Source organism: Jaculus jaculus, chromosome 6 (genome assembly GCF_020740685.1).
Source record: "Jaculus jaculus isolate mJacJac1 chromosome 6, mJacJac1.mat.Y.cur, whole genome shotgun sequence".
Taxonomy (NCBI): Eukaryota; Metazoa; Chordata; class Mammalia; order Rodentia; family Dipodidae; genus Jaculus; species Jaculus jaculus.
Genome location: NC_059107.1, coordinates 129,260,917 through 129,283,450, shown reverse-complemented (window position 1 = coordinate 129,283,450; position 22,534 = coordinate 129,260,917). Strand labels below are relative to the sequence as shown.

The 22,534-nt window shown below is 36.6% G+C and overlaps 1 protein-coding gene across 1 annotated transcript in view; it reads left to right on the top strand.

Annotated features, from left to right (window-relative positions):
* The first annotated feature begins 12,639 nt into the window (after positions 1-12,639).
* The window catches only part of Rassf9 (Ras association domain family member 9), a 33,545-nt gene continuing 23,650 nt past the window's right edge, over positions 12,640-22,534 (top strand). The window contains exon 1 of the mRNA XM_045153650.1: positions 12,640-13,157. Within this exon, the coding sequence (XP_045009585.1) occupies positions 13,111-13,157 (47 nt within the window). The 5' untranslated portion in view covers positions 12,640-13,110. The remainder of the gene's footprint in view (positions 13,158-22,534) is intronic.

Sequence of the window (22,534 nt, the reverse complement as noted above, 5' to 3'; positions counted from 1 at the left end):
ACGTCAAATGTTAATGGGCTCTGAATTGTGCAGGTCTTGTGTGGGGAAATGATAGATTGTGAAATCATTGATGTACCAGTCAGCTCATGTTGGGATGACTCTGACTTAATGTAGCCCTTCTTATCCCATAACCTTTATGCTCTTTCTACCTCCTTTTCCTTAAGGTTCCTTAAGCACTAGAGGGTGATCCAAAAATGTTTCTTTGAATGCTGAGCTGTCAACATCCACTTATTTCCAGCTTCACTGAGTCTATGGGGATGGTAATAGACCTGAAACTATTCACCTTATTTTCTGAGAAAGGGTTACTCATTGAACATGGTCCTCACCTATAAATATAGACTAGACTAGCTAACCAATGAGCTCTATGGGTCATCATATTTCTTCTCCAAACACTTTGATTATAGGTTTATGTTACTATTATTGATGGCTCCACAATGCTGGGATGAGAATCCAACAAACAAAGGTGTATGGGAGGAAAGGATTTATTTCAAACTTATAGATCCATGGAAGTTCTATAAATGATGGAAGAAGCTGCCTCCCATTCATAAATCAAGCAGAGAGAGAAACTGCCACCAGCCAGCAATCACCAAAAAGCAGCAAATATGAAATGGCATCAAGCAGGGCCCTGAGCACTCAGGTCTCTCAGCAAACCTTCTGGCTGGAATTCACAACCAACCCCAAACATACTTTTTGGCTGGACCCCCAGATTCACTGCCAGTGGTGTTTCCTATATCCATGTGGCTGGAGACCACAGTTGCAAGTATTAATAAAATGTTTGAGTCCACAGGGAACATATATTTAATCTACAACAGTTGCAATGCTTTTCTATGGATTCTGGGGAGGCAGTCTCAGGTCCTCACTCATGTAACAAGTACTTTATCCACTGAGCTATCCACTCAGGCCTTCTTTAAAAAAAAATACTATTGAAAGTGATACATTTAGTTTGCCATTATGTACATAAACAAAAATTCACTAAATCTAACCAATTTAAATCCATTTGAAATATGACCACAATAACTGTATAATCAAGAATAAATCAATCATGCTTCACATTATGAAGGAATATCAATGAATCAACATTTTTTAAACAGCTGACCTTTGAAACTTTGAGTTTCTGAAAATTTCATGTTCACTAATTTCAACACTTATTAAACTACAATTAAAAATATTTTTGTAAAATGGCCTGGATATCCATGACCTCACAGTGCCTGACACTACTACCTACACAAGACCATCATAAGAGGAGGGAAAGATCATGACATCAAAATAAAAGAGAGACTGATTGAGATGATGAGGAGTTATGATGGAGAATGGAATTTCAAAGGGGAAAGTTGGGGGAGGGAGGGTATTACCATGGGATAATTTTTATAATCATGGAAGATGTTAATAAAAATTGAGAAAAAAAACACAAAAATAAATAAATAAATAATATATTTGTTTTATTTACTTATTTGAGAGTGGGAGAGAAAGAGGCAGAGAGAGGGAAAGAGAGAAAAGAATGGGTGTGACAGGGCATCCAGCCCCTGCAAACCAACTCCAGATGCACAGGCCACCTTGGGCATCTGGCTTCTGTGGATCCTGGGAAATCTAACCTGGATCCTTTGGCTTTGTGGGCAAGCTCCTTAACCATGAAGCCAACTCGAGTAAGAGAGGGAAAGAGGCACACAGAAAGAAAGAGAGAGAGAGAAAAATGGGTGCACCAGGGCTTCCAGCCACTGCAAATGAACTCTCCAGACACATGTGCCCTCTGTGCCCTCTTGTACATATGGCTTAATTGGATCCTGAGGAATCAAACCAAGGTCCTTTGGATTTGCAGACAAAGCCTTACCTGATGAACCATCTCTCCAGCTCCTTAAATTACAATTTTTAAGGCTGTGTTGCACTTTAAAATTAACTGTCTTCCATATTCAAATCTTATCCACTGGATTGCTAATGTTCTATAGATATAGATACTAAGGAGAGAGCCACCGCATCATACCTCAAAAGGGCCCCGGCTGAGACTAAGAAAAATTGGCGAAACAAGCAAGGGTGCTGTTTTCCTGATGAACTGGATACCAGCACAAGGGGAAGGAGACCAACACAAAAAAATCAACTCCTACCAAATCAGAGAGCCAGACCCTCAGAGGCCCCCAACACCTCATCACTGAAGCAGACCAAAAATGAACCCAACATGGCTCAGGGAAATTTTGCAGAAGAGGGGGCGGAAAGAATGTCAGAGCCACATGTTGGGTTATGATATGCAGAGACATTTATCTTCCCCATGACTGTGGGACACCTCCACAATTCACGACCCATATACCTCAACAAGGAGGAGGCAATGGGGAGGGGGTAGGTCACGGATGAGCCTAACAATGGCACCAAACTGCCTGTATTTGCTGAATACAAAACTAATTAATAAAAAAAATTAAACAAAAACGTTTTACTTACTTGATTAAAGGTATCTAGCATCAGGGAGTCTAGTATTATGTCTCCTTATCTATTAAAGGAAAGGAGTAATGCTTACAGAAAGCATTCAGAACAAAAATATTAAAATGTGAATTGCACACTTGAGGTTCTAGGTTCTTTTTTTAGCTGTCCTGGTTTCATCATTCAGAGATTTTAATCTCCACAATTAGGTTCTCAAAGTCATATCTGTGAACACTGTCATCCATCACACATGCTGGTACTGCAAGTTCAACACTGACGTCATGATATCACACAGCACTTTCTAACTATATTCACCAGTGTGCACACTGAGATTTGGCAAATCCCCCGCAGCTGTATCTGGAAAGTTTCCAGGCTGCCTCCTGTCTCATTAGCCTCATATTAGGATTTCTTTACAACAGGCTTAAGTCACTTTCAGCAGCCCTGCTGTCCTTTCTGTCCAACAGGAAAGTTTTATTCATTGAAAACTCTTAATAGTGAAGGTATAGAACCAAAACCCTGCACTCAGGAGAATTCTAGATTCAGGTGTTAACTCACTCACTTTTTTTTTCTTCTGAGAACAAAACGGAGAGTAAGAAAATATGCATGTGTGTGCACATACACACAGACACACACACACACACACACACACACACACACACACACACAAATTTTTTTTTCAAACTGCAAAAGGTTCTGTGGTGTTCTCCCAGCATAATCAGTCCAGCTTCATCTGCCTCTGATTAGCACATAGGAAAATATCATAGACCAAATGACTCATGCAGAAGGCATTCATTTTCTTGCAGTTCTAGAACTAGAAACCCATAATCACAGTACCTTAAATTTAAGTTTCTGATTATGGCTCTGTTTCTGCCTTAAAGACAGATGGCGAGGCTTTGGCTGCATCTTCACTCAGCCTTTCATCTGAGTCTTGCGTGTATGAAAGAAAACCTGGAGGCTTCCTTCTCTTCCTTTAGGGACAGGAACCCTATCTGATGAAAGCCCCATTCTGGTAACCTCACTTAACTATAATCCCTACATCAAAGGCATTATTCTTGAACAGTCATATTGAGAGCCAAGTATATAGAATATAAATATAGACAAGACACAATCCCATCCATAATAAGGATTATTAATACTTTGATACACATAAGGATAATGTGTTCACTACAACATAAAGGAAGAAAATTGGTGCAACAGTAAATTCACATTATATTCTCAAAATTTTATGTTCTGGCAAATATTTTTTTTCTAATCTACTCAAGAGAAGTTAATTATAAATTAAGCTAAAAAGGGCTGGAAAGATGGCTTAGTGATTAAGGCGCTTGCCTGTGAATCTTAAAAACCCAAGTTCAACTACCCAGTACCCACGTAAGCCAGATACACAAGGTGGTGCATGCTTCTGGAGTCCGTTTGCAGTGGCTAGAGGTCCTGGTATGGCCATTCTCTCTCTCTACCTCACTCTCTTTCTCTGTGAAGTAAATTAAGGCAAAAATATCAACAGTAATAACAAAGATTTATATTGTTTTTATTTATCAAACAGCAATATTAACACTTTTCCATTGTGCCACTTTTCTGAGCCATCCTTAACAGAGTTACTTTTTAATTTTTATGTTTTTTTATTATTTTGTTATTAATTAGTTTTGTGCTCAGGAAATCCCGTCAATTTTGTACCATTATTGGGCTCATCCACTACCTACCCCCTCCCCTTGTCCTGTCCTCTTCACAAAAAGCTCAGCTCTAAATGATTTTGCACATAATTGCTTTTTCCCATTTGACTCACAATTTTGAAAGTGAGAACTGTACCTTCTCTTTTTTGAATAGAGGTGTTTAATTCAGTGTCTTGATACTGTAGGTGTATAATAAGATCTTATTTTTATGAAAGAACAATTAGTTTCAAGTCTTTGTGTCTATTAAACACGAACCAAACATAAATGTTAAGGAGCAATTATTATCAATCAAATCTCTTAATTAAGATTCTGTTTGTATCCTTTGAATGCTAACATTTAAATGCTTTTAACTTTTGTTAACAATCATTAGCTTTTGCTTTAATAATATTTTATTCAAGTTTCTGAAGATATTTTCTCAAAATAAAACTTACATAATGTTGTTCAAGGAAGTAAATCAGATGCAAGAATGTGTGAGTATGGGGCTGGAGATATGACTTAGCAGTTAAGGCACATGCCTGTGAAGCCTAAGGACCCCGGTTCGATTTTCCAGGTGCCACATTCGCCAGATGCACAAGGGGGAGCATGCCTCTGGAGTTCGTTTGCAGTGGCTAGAGGCCCTGGCATGCCCATTCTCTCTCTCTCTCTCTCTCTCTCTCTTCCTTCCTCTCTCTGTCTCTAATTAATAAATAAATAAAAGTAAAAAAAAAAAACCCTCCAAAAATATGTGTGTGTGCATTAATATTGGAAAAATTGAAGCAAACCATGGAGTTTTAAAGTATTAAGTGATACTCACTTGTAAAATATTTGAGTGATCTGAATTTCAAAACAAAAAAGTTTGAATTATTTATTTGCTCTACAGATAGTAGCCCCTGATATTCTGATTTTCTTTCTCTATCCTTTACAGAAGCCTTGCTAGCCAATCTCAGCAATTCTCGCTCAGGTTGATCTGTCTTAAGCAGTGTCTCCTAAACTGTTTGGCTGGTATGCTGGTACATGCCTGCAATCCCAGAAGAGTTTGAGACAGGACAATTATAAATTCAAGCCCAAAAAGTTTGAGGATAGCCTGATCTATGATCCTGAAACCTTGTCTCAAGAAAACAGGACCCAGGGATAGGGTTGTAGCTTAGTGGTACAGAACTTGCTTATCATATATTATGGCATGGATTTGTTCCTTAGTACAAAAAAAAAAAAAAATACTAAAATATATCTGGAAACACATGGAAACTCACTCCTTTCCATATACATCTTTTATTAATTGAAATAGAATTATATGTTTTACTTCATTGAAGCATTAAAATAGAAATATATGTCTAGTAATAATTATGTTAAACATTGGTTATTTAAAAAAGATCTAGTAGTGCTTCATGATCTCATGATAATTTCTTTTTTGGATGAGTATTAAAAAAGAGCTGTGTTCCAGCCCCATTGTCATGTAAAATTTGGAAATCAATTTATTTCCTGCTGGATTCAGAATTCTTAGCAGAAACATGAAACCTTGCCTGGATATATTCTTTGTGTTTTAGTATGCAGATTTCCATCTGTTCTCGTTATGCCAGCACACTGTAAGCTATACATGATTTATTAACCTAGCCTACAGGGTCCTTGGTTCTACTACATGTATGCACAAGCACTTGAGCAAGTGCAATTACCTCTGGGTCCTTTGTTTTACATTTAGGTAGTGAGAGGTTGGGCATGGAAAACATCTAGTTTTCTCAAGTCAACTGTAGAATCTTTTTTTTTTTTTTTTTTTTTTTTTGAAGTAGGGTCTCGCTCTAGCTCAGGCTGACCTGGAATTCACTATGTTGTAGTCTCAGGGTGGCCTTGAACTCACAGCGATCCTCCTACCTCTGCCTCCTGAGTGCTGGGATTAAAGGAGTGCGCCACCACCCCTGGCTGTGAAATCACTTTTGATGATAGTTTTGCCATGATTCCTTTTGAGTCATTATTTAGTTATTATCAGTTTTAACTATAACATTATAATAATACTCTCTTTCTTGTTGACTATAGACGGACCAAATAAGACATCAACTAGTATAGATACCTGTGTAAATCACAGTATAATACTATGCTATTATTTACTACTTGAGATAAATGCATAATTGGAGGAGTTTATATACTTATATCATATTTAATTTTATGAAAAAGTACCTGTGTTTTATAGCTATCAAAACATTCTTTGAAGTTGAGAAATTTCCAGCAGTAGCCAGTCATATGTAGATGTGTCACTTTATCTCATTAGCATTAATAACCTCCATGGCCAGTAAGTGAAGAAATTTGGACTTTTATTTAGTTACAGGTATCTAGCCAACACCCAACCAATCAGCTACCCAAATACTGAGTTTAAATAATTCAAAGCTATTTTTAATGGAACCACCCATTGAAGCTTAATGACTAATTATATATCTTGAGCATGTAAGTCCTATAGAGCTAAGGATTGCCATACTAGAGTTTTATGAAGAATCAAAAATGAATGTTGTTACCACTATAATATCCCTAGGCTGAAACCTATATCATCAACATTGTTACTCTTCCCATGGTTAATTTCACAACCCATGACACCTGTATCTACGATTTAAATGGTCTTGTGAGCAGTGGCAGTCACAGTCACGTACATCCTAGTTTTTTTTCTTTTTTCTTTTTTTTTTTTTTATGTACTGTCCTTCAGTGCAAGCATGTTTAAGAAGAACTGCACAAAGCACATACTTAATACAGGAAAGTCAGTAGTCTTTTAGTGGCTCTGGAATTCAGTTGAACTATTGATTGTTCACTAACTTGGGTATATTTTTGTATACTCTGCTTAAACAGTTTTGTCTTAACCAGTGCTACCTCCTGCTTGTCTAAAGATTCTCATACTAGTTTTGGTACCACACTTCTGACAAACCCTAATTATTTATAATATTTTTTCTCTTTCCAAACATGATATATATTTTGTTATTTTTCCCTTTACTAAGAGTGGCGTCTTGAGTAAATCAGATAAATTGATTGACTTTAACAAGCTATGTAGTGTATTATTTCTTCATGGATTACTATGTAAGTGGTGACAAATTGGCTCATAGTCATCTGTGTGTAATCCAAGACATAGATTTTCAGGTCTGCTATTCTTTTTACACAGGCCCTGGGGAAAACTGGCTCATACCAGTACAGATGCTTCTGATAAAAATACTAGCAAGCCAATTTAATTGCTAAAATGTGAAGAGGAAATTATTAGTAGTAATGTTATAATAGACCTATATGAAAAAGATTTATTTATTTATTTTTATTTTTTTAATTTTTTTTTTTTAATTTATTTGAGAGCGACAGACACAGAGAGAAAGACAGATAGAGGGAGAGAGAATGGGCGCGCCAGGGCTTCCAGCCTCTGCAAACGAACTCCAGACGTGTGCGACCCCTTGTGCATCTGGCTAATGTGGGACCTGGGGAACTGAGCCTCGAACCAGGGTCCTTAGGCTTCACAGGCAAGCGCTTAACCACTAACCCATCTCTCCAGCCCCAAAAGATTTATTTTAAAGAGAATCTTCCCCTTGCATTTAATGAAGATGTTAGGATACTTTCTATTACTTTCTTCATTTTTGTTTTTCTCATTAGAAAACTAAGACTCAGACAAGTTAACCACTTATCTTAGGTCTCTACGAGGAATCACTAAAGCGTTACATGGTTTGCTATGTAAGCTCAGATACTCATGCTCTTCATTTCTATGCCTTTTAGTGAGGTCATGTATGCTATAGAGCGCTATCAGGAAAACACACAGCAACAACTTAAAGAATCAGGTTACAAAATTAATGCTCTTATTTTTAAATGAATTTTTAAAAAGATTTAAATACAAATGAGAGTGCTATTTTTATCTCAAAAATCATTTAATTTTGTATAATTAAGGCATATGACATCTAACAAACATTTACAGTAAAGTGATTATTATAGTAGGACAAATTAGCAAGTTTAGCATTTCATGATTAAAAATTCATACAACAATAAGCAATAAGAGCTACTGGATTTTTTCTTGAAAAAAAATGCACCCTCGTATGACCACAGAAGTTATAGTCTACTCATTTAGCAAAAACCCTGAATGCAATGCACAGAAATTAACTGGAAGACTTATGCTCACATTTTTTAATATTAAAAGAGGTTATTTCTATGCTTGCAAAAGGAACCAAACCAATTATTTATATGTTTATATTTTTGGTTATTAGATAGCCATCAAAACACTATTTTATGTCAGGATAGTTTAACATTGTTTACTTTTTGATGTTAATTTAGCTAAAAATAAAATATTCTTTACTTAATTTGGTGAATGTTCATTCCTTTTTTTCACTGTTAAGTGTAGTACCTGTAGAAATACAGAAGGTGACACAGTAGTTATTTTTATGTCACAGTGACCAAATAGCTGACGGGAACCACTTATGAGATCAAAGGTTTATTTTGGTTCATGTTTGAGAGAAAGTTCAGTCCATAGTGGCCTAAAAGGCATGACAACAGAATCATGAGATGGAGGCTTGTTCACAATGATGGCCACCAAACAGGAAGTAGATCCCAGAGCTGAACTAGGAATGGGTGTAACCTACAGAAGACCTTTGTAATGACGTGCTCTGTCATCCAAGTCTTACCTCTTAAAAGCTCCACAGCTTTTAAAATAGCATCACAATCCAGGAACTGAACCTTGGAAACATGAGTCTGGAGGGGATATTCCAGATTCAAAGGAAACAGGGAAAACAGGTGTTATCTATGCATTTTGGCTGAACTTTGTACTCAGGAAAATGATGGGAGTTAGGAGACATTTTCTTTTTTTTTTTTAATTTTTTTATTTATTTATCTGAGAGCGACAGACACAGAGAGAAAGACAGATAGAGGGAGAGAGAGAGAATGGGCGCGCCAGTGCTTCCAGCCTCTGCAAACGAACTCCAGACGCGTGCGCCCCCTTGTGCATCAGGCTAACGTGGGACCTGGGGAACCGAGCCTCGAACCAGGGTCCTTAGGCTTCACAGGCAAGTGCTTAACCGCTAAGCCATCTCTCCGGCCGACATTTTCTACTATCAAAATCTCTTTTGCACTTGTTTTAAGAACTATAGAAATATTATAGATGAATAAATAAAATTCTTCTATGAAGACTTTCATCAGAAAAACACTGATGCATTTTTATAGTTTGTAAAGTATAAAAACTCTCAAAACTAAAAGTGCATGGATCAGGTACAAATATATCAAAAGAAAATGTGTTTGATTGATTGGTCACTAAGGATATTGTGGAATGGTAATGCTGGCCCAAAACAGTATACAAACACATGAGATAGAAGGCTCAGAAAAAAAGAAATCAATTTAGATATAAAACAAGTTGATATGCTATACAACAATAAACCCACAATCTTTTTGGTTATCTTTTATTTTTATTTTTATTTTTTATTTATTTGATAGTGACAGACAGAGAAAGAGGCAGATCGGGAGAGAAGAGAGAGAGAATGGGCGTGCCAGGGCCTCCAGCCCCTGCAAATGAACTCCAGACACTTGTGCCCTCATGTGCATCTGGCTAACGTGGGACCTGGGGAATCGAGCCTCGAACCGGGATCCTTAGGCTTCACAGGCAAGCGCTTAACCGCTAAGCCATCTCTCCAGCCCTTGGTTATCTTTTCTATAAGGCAAGATTCATTCGGATTTCTTCTAAACAAAAAAATCATTCATAGTGTACTTTTGCTTTGTAATTTAAAATAAAAATTCAGACTCAGCTTAATCATTAAATAATACAAACATGTATTATTCCAGATAATTAGAGAAATTTTAAAAGTTTGAAAGTTTCTATTATATCACTGAGAGAAGTGTTAATTTGCCTTATTGCCAAGTTTGAGATAATTTTGCAACAACCTCTACCTCATAACAGAAATAGTACTTAGGTTAACACCACACATGAATGCTTGGTATATATTATGTTTATTACTGAACATGTGGATGTAAATGACCTTAACATTTTTGTGAAATGCATTATTTTTCTGTAAAAATTATTTTGGTAATTAACAGCTGAAAGGTAACATATTGTAAGCCAAATTAATCCTCCCTCCAAAAAAATTGCTTATTTTCCTATTCAAGTGCAGTCTTATACTCTGACCATGCTATTGACAAAAAAGTCATCATGCTGAAAATCAAACAATTTTATGGATTCAGAATTAAATCATGTAGGCTGGAGAGATGTCCCAGTGGTTAAAGGGGCCTGCTTGCAACATTAAATCATATTTCAAGTTATTGTTTTATTTGCTTACAAGTAAGCGTGACCTTATAAAGCATAAATAGCCTTGTTATCTCTTTTAATGTCATTGTTTATTTTTTCTTTGTATGACTGTCCATATTTTGTCCATATTTCTTTCAGCTTTCAATACCTGAAGAACAATGAATTTTGTTCTTCCCCCTGCTTTACTGATGGACAATTGTCAAATTAAATAATCATATATTGAATGTGTAAAAGTCCTTTGTATTACATTCTTACACATCAAAGAGCTTGTCATCAGAAGTATTAATAGGATATTTTATATGAGGAATGACAACATACCACAGGAGACTTATTTGTGATAACTTGAAAGTAATGTACGATTCAGCTAGTAGAGATGTCACACTGCTTCTTTCATTCATAAAACTTTCGTTTTTACTGAAAAGTGCAATCTACTTACATAAACAATTATGTCAATAAAGGCTGATAACTGAAAGTAGAAGATTCAGAGATATTAGTAAACGTGAAATTCTTACATTACGTTACCAAATTATGGCTTTAACTAATACATATGGCTTTAGAAGAGTATATTTGGAACAATTCAAGAGTAATTGAGTTAACTTTCATAATGGTTTAAATCAAATGGTTTAAAGCAAAGAGCTGAAACAGAAGTATACCTAGGATTATATTATTTTTATTACCTGTAAAGTGAAAATATGCATATATAGTAGGAAATGTGCATATGCATGCTTACTTGTTTATATACTGAGAAAAATAAAACATGTCACTGTTACATTTGTTATTGTAAAGTTAAAGTTTTCCCTGCTGTTTTAAGGTAGCTATATATGTATTCTTAAATTCTATCTCCTGGCAACAGAAAATGTGACTATAATATAATTTTTTTTTTTTTTTTCGAGGTAGGATCTCACTCTAGCTCAGGCTGACCTGAAATTCACTATCTAGACTCAGGGAGGCCTTGAACTCTTGGCGATCCTCCTACCTCTGCCTCCCAGGTGCTGGGATTAAAGGCGTGTGCCACCACGCCTGGCTCTAATATTATAGATTTAAAAAATTTATCAAAGTTTAAAGGGATTTGTATGACAAATGAAAGATTATCCAGAAATATAATTTTAAATTAATATATAAAACACACACACACACACACACACACACACACACACACATATATATATATATATATGTTGCAGATGATTGAGGAATTATGAGCTGTAAGTAGTGAAAAAGAAATTATTCTTTTTAATTTTTTATTAGAAAAAAAAAGAGAATGGGTGGCAGGGCCTTCAGCCACTGCAAAAGAGCTCCAAATGATGCTCCACCATGTGCATCTCGTTTATGCAGGTTCTGGAGAATTGAACCTGGATTCTTAGGCTTCACAGACAAGTTCCTTAACCACTAAGAAATCTCGGCAGCCCAAATGTGATTTTTTTGAGCACTTTTGATTTCTGTGTATTATCAGTACCTACAACCAGAAACTCCTGAGATAATGTTCTGTTTTCTCTTGCTGGGGCCTCAGCTGGACTTCCATAGGAAGCCAGGGCCATCCTGGACTTTGTGGGGTACCCAAGACTCCAGCAAAAAGAGATATGCACAGAAAACCACAGGCCAGGGCTTTTGCTCCATCTCTCCTTATGTTCCCCGCTCCCCTCATGCTATTTAGGAGCTGGGTGGGGCTAGTGGATGGGTGAATTCCTAGAGGAAATATCCTAGGGAAATTCTCCTGGGCCTTGTCCCTGGAAAGCCCTTTCCCTTAGCTCAGTGTGGCTCCTCCTGACCTGGCTCTGTGGCTCAGCTTTGAACACTCAGGTTGTGGGTTCGAGCTCTCCTGAAAGTAGGGTAAGCTCCCGCCGCCTCCACACACACCTTCTGACCCTCATGCCCACTTAGAGTTCAGTACTCTCACTGTTTTCTAGTTAAGGGACAGGAAGGCAGAAATGACACTGCCAAGGCCCTAAGGATCCCGTAAGTGCCACAAATGATGCAGGGTGGGCAGAAGCCCGTCGACCCTCAGCCAGAATCCGGAGATGAGCTGAGGCTCACAGTCAGCCCTGAAAGGCCTTTGGCCCCTCTCCTTCTCCGGAAGATGAACTTGAGAATGCGGAGAGGTGGGGTGGAGCAGCGCTGGTATAGTTGTGAACCAGGCGCTCCAAATCCTAGGTGGTCTATGGCCCCACTCAGGTCCAGACCCAGCGCTGCTCCTCCTCGCATGGGGCAGGGGATTTTTCTGTGCGTGTTGAAGGGTAAGCGAGCGTCCTTGGCCCTCCTTCCTGCCTGCCACGATCAGATCAGATTACTTTTGGAGACCCGAGCTGGCTGCCAGGGGGCGGGGGTTACTTTTAAACCTTTTATGTGTGTTCACCTTGTGTGGTTGGGTGTGGAAAGCACAGGAAGGGGGGTTTCCAAATCCAGTGAAATTCCCATTCCATGGGCATTACCACGCCTGTAGGGTTGGCAGCTAGCAAGTTTAGCGAGTCTGCAAATAACTACAGAACACAATAGAGTCCCCCTCCCTTCCTGGCTTCCCCTCTCTCTGTCTCTCTCCCTCCCTCTCCCCCTCGCTCCCTCTCACTTTCCTGCTTCTGAACGCCTCCTTCTCCTTCGTGGAGCCTGAAGCTGGGCAGGTCTCCAGAGGTGCAGCCGCCACAACCACCCCGCGGTTCAAAGTTAAGCAGCAGTTGCACAACTTCCAGCAAGTCTCTCAGCCTGCTGCTAATGAGCAGAAAGCCAGGAACATCTGAGGAGGTGAAAAGGAAGCTTACGGCCCTCCACCCTTCACCGGAGAAGCCAGACACCCCACCCCAGACCCAGAGCTCTTGGAGATAAGGCGGAGAAACCATGGCTCCCTTTGGAAGAAACTTGTTGAAAACTCGGCATAAAAGCAGGTAAAATAAAGTGGTATGGTGTGAGGTACGTTGTGTGTGTGTGTGTCTGTGTGTGTGTGTGTGTGTATGTGTGTGTTCTGTTTGCTACAGGGATCAACTCCCTACCTGTGGAAGTATTTTCTTGAACTTAGGTTCTGATGCAAACTACTTTGAGGAGCCAGAGACCTGGGGATCCTGGTTTCCTGAGAAAAAGGAGAGAATATAATATGCAGATCATATATGATGATGGTAGTCATTAGCACAAGGATAACAGGAAATAATGATTTTGACGTTTTTGTTTTCCCCTCCCCCTCCTATTTTTAGCCAGTCCGATTCCACAGCTCACATCTTTGGGTTGCAGGAGGCATTCTAGTGAGGGGAGTAGAATGACAAGATTCCTTTGTTCAAACATAACTAGGACATTACTTAAACAATACTTTTTTTTTTTTTAAAAAGCTGGAAAAGTTTGAGGAAGCTAAAACTAGAATTCATAGCCAGTTGTTACAGTGGAAAGTTCAGCTGCTGATATAATCTGGAAACAATGCTTTGGTTTCCCTGAGAGTGGGACCTTCCTAAAATCTGGAACGTTCCCAAGTGAAAGCACCTTAGAGGAACTCTTTTACCAACTAGTTCTGTGAAAAACCTTTGCCAACTTCAGTGGCTTAAACTCTAAAAAGGTTCAAGCAGCTGCTCGCCCTTGCCCCTAATTATCACCAGTTTGTTTTGACTTAATATTCAAGCCTACGATGTTCATGGTTTTAAATATATGCACTTAGAACACCCACAAACACAAGCACACATAGAAATATTCTTGGGGAGAGGAGGACCAGCATTTGTTTCGTCCTGTTTCATATCTTGTTAGTAACTCAAGTGTTACATTTTCATACCAAAAACCTTCAGGACAGTTTTTGTAATGTGTTTAGTATATTTGTTTTGGTGTAGGGGCTTTTTGCCACTCATCTCAATTATACCTGTTTGTTCTTGTCATAATTTGCTTAGTGTAAATTTAAACGGATACAATTAGATGGTAGGAAATGACATAATTATTTTAAAGTGTCTGCATGATAATATAGTGTCACAACTTTAAAGTGAATGTCCATGCTTTATATTATACATACTGTCTATTTCATCCATTTGGCTTCTAATGCACACTAAATGTATTAATAATTTTGTTGACCAAATTTCTTAAAGGAGCTATAGTGGCCATAATAAATACAGTAAAACCATATCAACCAGTTTTGTTAGCTAGCAGCCTGATAAAGTATTATAAATATGGTATTGATGAAAAAGAATGTTTTATTATATATATTGTGATAAAGTACTTTCAGTGGTTATTTTCAAAATCTGGTGATATTTTTTAAAATGCTTTTATCTTAATGATGACAATACATTTAAAACAGTGTAGAAGACCCCACTTGAAGATCTTTCCAAAGTCTTTTCATTTAAAAAAGTTAATTTTGTACAAACATTATGGTGACATTTTCACAAGTCTTTAAATGCCTTTAAGTGGTGGGAAAGGTTACTTTGGAAACATTTATTGTTTTGGTAAACAAATAGTGTTTCTGGCAGTCAAATGATTGTGTATTCAGAGTTGTTGGTTTTGAGGTTTTCTTTAGAGCACTGCAAGACTTCTCTCATTGCTATGCTAAGTAACAGTGCAGTGAAACTTTGCACTTACCCCTGGGAGCTGGGTTTATCTGAAGTACATATTCCATTTCTCCCATGACAGTTTTGCTGCTGTACCATCTACTCTACCCATAAGCTACTTGCCTCTCTTGCTACCTATTCAGACACTTGGGATGACATTTTCTGTGGAAAATGGTGACACAATATTAAGAGCAAAAGAAAATTGGAAGTTTATTATTGTTTCAAATTTCTCTAAAAATAGGGAATGGCGGTTCTGGAGGCATTGTTTTATGAATATCTTTTTTTTTTTTTTTACATTATTGAGAAAGAAAGGCAGAGATAAAGAGAGAGAAAATGGGAGCACCAGGGCCTTCAGCCACTGCAAACGAACTCCAGATGCATGTGCCCCCTTGTGCATCTGGCTAACTTGGGTCCTGGGGAGTCTAGCCTCGAACTGGGGTCCTTAGGCTTCACAGGCAAGCAATTAACCGCTAAGTCATCTCTCCAGCCCTATGAATAGTTTTAATATGAATGCAAGAGTTATGAAAGGGGTAGAAATGAAAGGCATTTGCATAAGATGCTCCAATGATTAATTGATTTTTTTTTCCTTTGCAGATTTTTAATGTTTCTAAACAGATATAAAAAATTGAACCTACAAACAGTAGTCTAGAGCACAAAATATGAGTGTTTGAAAGTGAACACTGAATAAATCATATGTGTGATCATTGAAGTAGAATTAGAATATTTGTTTTGGCATTGCAAATGAAGTCTTTATTTTTATTTTCTCAAAGGTGAAAGATCAGGGAAAAGTTGGTTCCATGATTAAATTTGTTCACTATATTTGCCAGGTTTCACATGGCTTGAAAAACCCCATTTCATTGTACAGACCAGATAGTTCCCTTAATTGATGACTGATTTGTCCTTTATTGATTTTGTCCTGGAAAATGTGACTGAAGTTAAGACAATTATCTGATGAAAATTAATGAATTTCCTAATGTATATTATATGTGTTCTATAGGATGTGTATCCTATAGATCTGTGAAAATACATACATATTCTAAAACACAAAGAAAAAAATGGTAACATTATGATACATAATTTAAAGAAAAGAACTTGTTGAGATAATTGCATTATTATCATTATGAAAACTATGTAGTGCTAAAATAATATTAAGGACTTGCTATTATAACCTTTTCACAACGCTTGCAGTTTAAATTCAATTTTTGCATATTTTTAGTTTAAATTCAATTTTTGCATATTTTTTCAGCTTTATTCAGTGTTGGAATAATACTTTCACCCAAGACTGAACTTCATGAGATAGCTCTGTAACTGTGTCATAATATGTAGATATCTGAGAGTTTTTGAGATAAACAGGATGTAAATGAAACTTCAAAAGATGAGGCATAACAACTTTTAGAAAACACAAGCTGCAAGGCTGGAGGAGGGTGGGGCCATATCTGTCTAGACACCATTATATTTCATGCCTAAGAGAGGGCCTGGCATCTTGTGGGCCTGTATTATAGTTGTTTATTTAGTTTTGTAAACTAAGTTATAATTTCTACTCAAACTGGAAACACAGTAATTATTTTATTCCTTATTCATCATGTGATGCAAGCTAGTATTATGTAAAATTCAGTACCTTATAAAGGATTGATTGACACTTAATATAATCAAAAGCGTAACAAGAGTCAAATAATTATATAGGTATGGAAGCAAGGTTAATCCTATTCTCCAGATAATTAATTTTAACTGTTATGAAAATTTTAACTTAAATTTTAGGAAATGGGGCAGGGGAAATTTCTCTGTGGGTAAGAGCACGTGTTACATAGCATGAAGACCAGAATTTGACCACTAGCATGTAAATTGCTACATATGGTCACTCATGTGCATAACGCGGCACTGAGTGGGACAGAGACAGGAGGATCACGGAGACTAGTTGAACATCCAGTCTAACTAAGAAATAATGAGTTTCAGGGTCAGGAAGAAACCAGGTCTCAAGAAAACCAGGCAGAAGAGTGATAAAGAAGGGCACCACAGGGCCTCCTCCTCTGCCTCCTCATGCTCACGCTCCTGAGGCATGAGCCTCGAGCATATGCCTGTGCATACACATATACGACATGCCACATAATACACACACGTATTAAAAAGAAAACTAGGGGCTGGAGAGATGGCTTAGTGGTTAAGCGCTTGCCTGTGAAGCCTAAGGACCCCTTTTCAAGGCTCGATTCCCCAGAACCCACGTTAGCCAGCTGCACAAAGGGGCACACACATCCGGAGTTCGTTTGCCGTGGACGGAGGCCCTGGCATGCCCATTCTCTCTCTCTCCCTCTTTCTCTCTCTGTCTGTAGCTCTCAAATAAATAAAAATAAACAAAAATAAAAAATAAAACTAAAAGAATGATCTTTAGGAAACTCAAAGAATCATACATGGTTCAAAGATGAGTTTGTATATATAAATTTTCTGGTTTCTTTAATTTCAAACTTTCATATAAATGAAAGACATGGTGCCAATTTGAATATGTAAGTGTGCTAATGTATATTTGATTGGAAAGTGCAGTATCTGGAGAGCCTTGGGAGCTTAAGAAATGCATTATTTATTTTGATCACAGAATAATAGGATGTTCTGTTACTCAAATGTGAATATTGGTGCATATTTTGTTATTAAGAACTTTGTTCAAGGGCTGGAGAGTTGGCTTAGCAGGTAAGTGCTTGCCTGTGAAGCCTAAGGACCCCGGTTCGAGGCTCAGTTCTCCAGGACCCATGAATGTTAGCCAGATTCACAAGGGGTCGCACACATCTGGAGTTTGTTTGCAGTGGCTGGAGGCCCTGGCGCACGCCCTCTCTCTCTCTCTCTGTCTCTCTCTCTCTTTGTCTGCCACACTCAAATAAATAAATAAAAATTTAAATAAATTTAAAAAAAAGAATTTTGTTCAACATGAAGAGTAAAAGTTATGGAAAGTCTAGAGTTCCAACAGCTTTTCTATTCAAAATGGTTACTAACAGTTACTAGGTGAATATCTTATATAAAAGCCAATTACCAAATCCAGAAACACTGATCTGGTTGCTAGTCATGGCAAAGTTTAACAATTGAACTTTTGTTATTAGACTATTTAGCTATCAAGACACATTACATTTATGAATGTGATTATCTTTTTCTGAATTATTTCAAAACTCCAAATTTTTCATAAGGTAATGTATCAAATAACAATTAAGAAGTTTTATAAAAGTTCAGAGAAGTGAAATAACACAACAAAGTTTTGTTTGGGGGGGTTAGGAAACATGACTATGCTGTACTTTGTTGTTTTGTTTTTGATACAGAGTCTTTCTCTGGCCTGAGCTGGATTTAAATTCATAATTATTCTAAGTCAACTCCCAAATCTTTGGATTATAAATTTGTCTCACCAAGCCCAGTTTAAGACATGATTTCTAGATATGTAAAATTTAGGAACAAAGACTTCATTGGAACATCACCGAATCTTGCTAGAAATATAAAATTAACATAGTGAAGAAATGCCTCGTATACTCTTTGAATAAAATTGGAGAAGGATACATAAGGGATACAAAAAAAATGTGAAAGATACAAAAAAACACAGTTTAAAAGACCTGTACAATTTAAATTTTTATAGCCTGCTTTAACATATTTTGCATGAGTTATTTCAAGTCTTTGCCTTGGTAATTCTCAAATAGATTAATATCTGTCAGGTTATCACAGGTTATTACATAATATGAATTCTAAATGACCCCAGAAAATTGTACTTATAATGAATATACTTGAAATAATGTAACTTTAATTTTATTTATCAATCTGTGTTAAAAGTTACTTTTCAGTCACATATATATACCTGTCCATATTTTGTTTTAAAACCACATACCTAATAAATCATTCCATGATTGCTTCCTCAGAAGGAAGAATTAAGTTTTGTGGTCAGAGCATAAGTTTTTGGCAAGAAGGTCTTCTCTCTGTAATTAGAAGTAGGGTAATTTATGAACTCTGCAAAGTGAGAAGATATGTGCTGTTTTGTGCACCCTTCAACTAAAGGTTTAAATTGTGCCCCAAATTGGATTAAAAATGTCAAGTATTTGAGCATGTAAATTCTCATGGTTTTCTGTAGTTCCTGAAAGAGATTTCCTCAATGATACCCCGTAACTTAAGTAGTAATTATTTGGCAAGAGACAGTCCATTAGGAACCATGACTGGAATGCTTTATCCATGAAAAAAACACCCCAGAAACATTGGCAGGGCTGAAGTTGAGCTCCAGGTTAAAACTTGAATTACTTCTCAAACAAAATAAGCCATCTTCATATCTCCTATATTCGATGTTGCATTAGGTACCATGCTAATGAATGATGCATGACAATGTGAACAGTTTTTAAATGGATTTTCTGGAAACAAGTTTTAAAACATTTATAACTGGTTAACAGTTTAGGAAATGTCTTCATTAGTTGGACTGTGTAACATAGAAAGTTTTGAAGTTATTTAAATGTTGTGTAGGGCTAGAGAATCTGATATTCTAAGTAACTGAAAAAAAAAAAAATAGAAACACTTACTCTTTCTAAAATATTTAGTCCTAAAATGAAAGGAAGTTGACAGAGAAGTATGACTTTATCTCTCCCAGGATCATATGGATATCTGTCCCAGAAAAGGAAAGTGTCTTTAGCGTATTGGCCTTCCAAAATGAGAGATTATAACATTACTTCCTATGCCTCCAAGGGAAAGCTCAGAAGAATTCTACCTTTCAGTGTTCTTTAATGTATATTGGCTTTAAAGTTCTTAAAGGCATCTAACCACAACATTGGCAAAACATAACTTATTTCTTAAAAGTGAAGTGCTCTCTATTTTAAAACAAGTCTTTAAAAATATTTTATTAATTTATTTATTTAAAAGAGAGAGGAGGAGAGAAAGAGGCAGTCAGAGAGTGAGTATGGTTACACTGGGGCTTCTTGTCACTGTGTGCAACCTCCAGATGCATGTGCCACTTTGTGCATCTGACTTTGTATGCATACTGTTGAATCAAACTAAGGTCATCAGGCTTTGCAAGCAAGTGCCTAAAACTACTAAGCAGTATCTCTAGACCCACTATTTTTTTTTTAAATAAGATAATCTATTGATTTATTTGAGAGAAAGTGAGACAATGAGGAAGGCGAGAGAGAGAGAGAGAGAAGAGAAAGGGAAAGGAAGAGAATGGGAACACCAGGGCACTCAGTCATTGCAAAGTTACTCCAAATGTGTGGGAATTGAAATGTTGTTCACTTTTGCTATTGTGTGGGTATTAAATATCATGATGAACCAAGACAATTATACTTAAAAGTTTTACTAATGAAGTGGTTATATTAGTATAAACTTTTCTTAAGATATATACTAATAACAGTGAGTGAGTGGTCAATATCTGTTTTTTGACTGAACAAAGGAATTCAACATATAGTCTCAGAATACAACTGATCCTTATGCCATATCTGGATCAGAGCAGTAGGTCAGTGCATTTTTGTTGAACGATTTTGGTGAGAGTAACAGAGAAAGATACATATACTCAAGCTACCTCATTCCTCATCCATCTGCTCGTCTCACCTATACCCATCCTTCAAATGGTGAAAGTCATCAGTGTAAAAGAGATTAAGTAGTAATTGGATGGCTGCTAGTAAGACAAACAAAAGAAAAGAGTAACAGTCAAGAGACCCTGCTTCTAGGTATTTTCCAGTGAGACCCTTCTTCTCTTCGCTCATTCCTTTAAAAGTGACCATTCATGTAATAAGGATCATTTACTGGCAGAGAAGAGGCACCCAGAACCTCGATTATTTTTAAATTTCATTTGAGATACATATAATTAGGAACAGTGAGTTCTGTCACGTAAAACAATACATGTCCTTTGTACTAGAATACTATGGTTTATGAGACAAAGAGAAATTACAAATAGAAGAAAAAAAATTTGACTAAGAATTTGGACTCTCTTCATATATATATAGTACATATCCCAACTGGGGTAGGTTTGTAATCTTTTCTTTTTTTAATGATTTTTTTTAATTACTTATTTATTTGCAAGTAGAGAGAAAGAAATAAAAGAGAGACAGACAGAGAGAGAATGGGCCTACCAGGGCCTCTAGCCACTGCAAACGAACTCCAGATGCGTGTGCCATCTTGTGCATCTGGCTTACATGGGTCCTGGAGACTCAAACTTTGGTCCTTTGGCTTTGCAGGCAAGTGCCTTAATGGCTAAGACATCTCTCCAGCCTTGTTTTTAATTGTTACAATATTTAAAAAAGGCAACAATAACATGCAAGGTCATAGGCAAATCTAAAGTATTGTGTGTGTGTGTGTGTGTGTGTGTGTGTGTGTGTGTGTGTGCAGGATGCTATTTATGTAAAGTGATATGCAGCTATGAATTAATAAATAACTAAGTTCATTCTTGGGCTTGGGAAGTGGTTGTTAAAATGCAGCAATCCTTGTTTCTTGTGTTACATTAACTTCAGGGTACTTTCACTACCACTAATATAACAGATTGTCATGTGCCTTACTTATATGGTTCTTACTGATTATATCAAGTCATTTAATACTTAAGATGATGTGATGAAAAAATACTGGTATTTTACCTGTTCTTCTCATGAGGTTACTGAGACCACAAGCAGGACTGTATTCAGACAGTGACATAGAGAGATTTCACGTTATCTCTGTAAACCAGTATACTACACAGTCCACTTGGAACTAAGTTTCCTTAACCAAAAAATAACCCCCAGTCATTAAATGTATGTGTTGTCTACACAAGACATGTAGTTCCCGTACCAAATAAAACCTCAAGAAATATGCATTTGGAAGCTTTTAGATACAAAATTCTAAAAATTTTATCTGAGATATAGTATAGTATTGGGGCTTTGAAATCCTAGCTTTTATTAACTGCAAGATCAGCAACATCTATTGGTCTCTTTATCATTTTACTATAAAGAGATAAACTACAAATAACTTAATGTAATTAGAAATGAATCCGCAAATATTGCACAGTCCATCTTTAAATTATGATAAATTATTTGAATTCTAATAGTTTGAATTCTAGTAGTTTCCCACTTTTATGGATTTTTGAATTATTATTTAATATATTATTTAATTATTTAATGCATTTTTAACATATGAGTCTTTAAAATTTTAACTCCATTATTTTTACACCTTTTTAAAGCAAAAGTATACCATCATTAATGATTTCACGGTACACTGCATTGTTTTTCTTGTGTGTTATTTGTATAGTTTTGACACAAAGAAATAACATACAACTAAAATATTTTAACTTTATCATGTATAGAGTTTCTTGAGGCTCACTGAGGGACTGCACCATATATATAGTAGGGGAACAACAGTTTACAGTGATCACAGTTTTTATTCAATATAGTCCTCTTAAAATCTAAACTTCTTACTTTAGTTACCTATGGATCTAAAATGTCATCTGGGAAGTCTGGGAAGTACATATCAATTTTATTACACTCCTATTTACTTTCTGAAGACAACTTAAAAATAGACTAATAAACATAAATTTTTTGTAATTTTATTTTATTTAAAACATAATGCATTGATGCATAGTCTTCACCAAGAAAGGGAACATCATGAAGAAATTCAAATGTTGATTTCCACTCATAAAAAGATGTGGTGCTTGCCTACAAAGCCTAAGAACCAGGTTCAATTCTCCAGGTCCCACGTAAGCAACATATACATAATGGTGAATGCATCTGGAGTTCATCTGCAGTAGCTACAGGCCCTGATGTCCCCATTTGTTATCCCCACCTCTGTCTCTA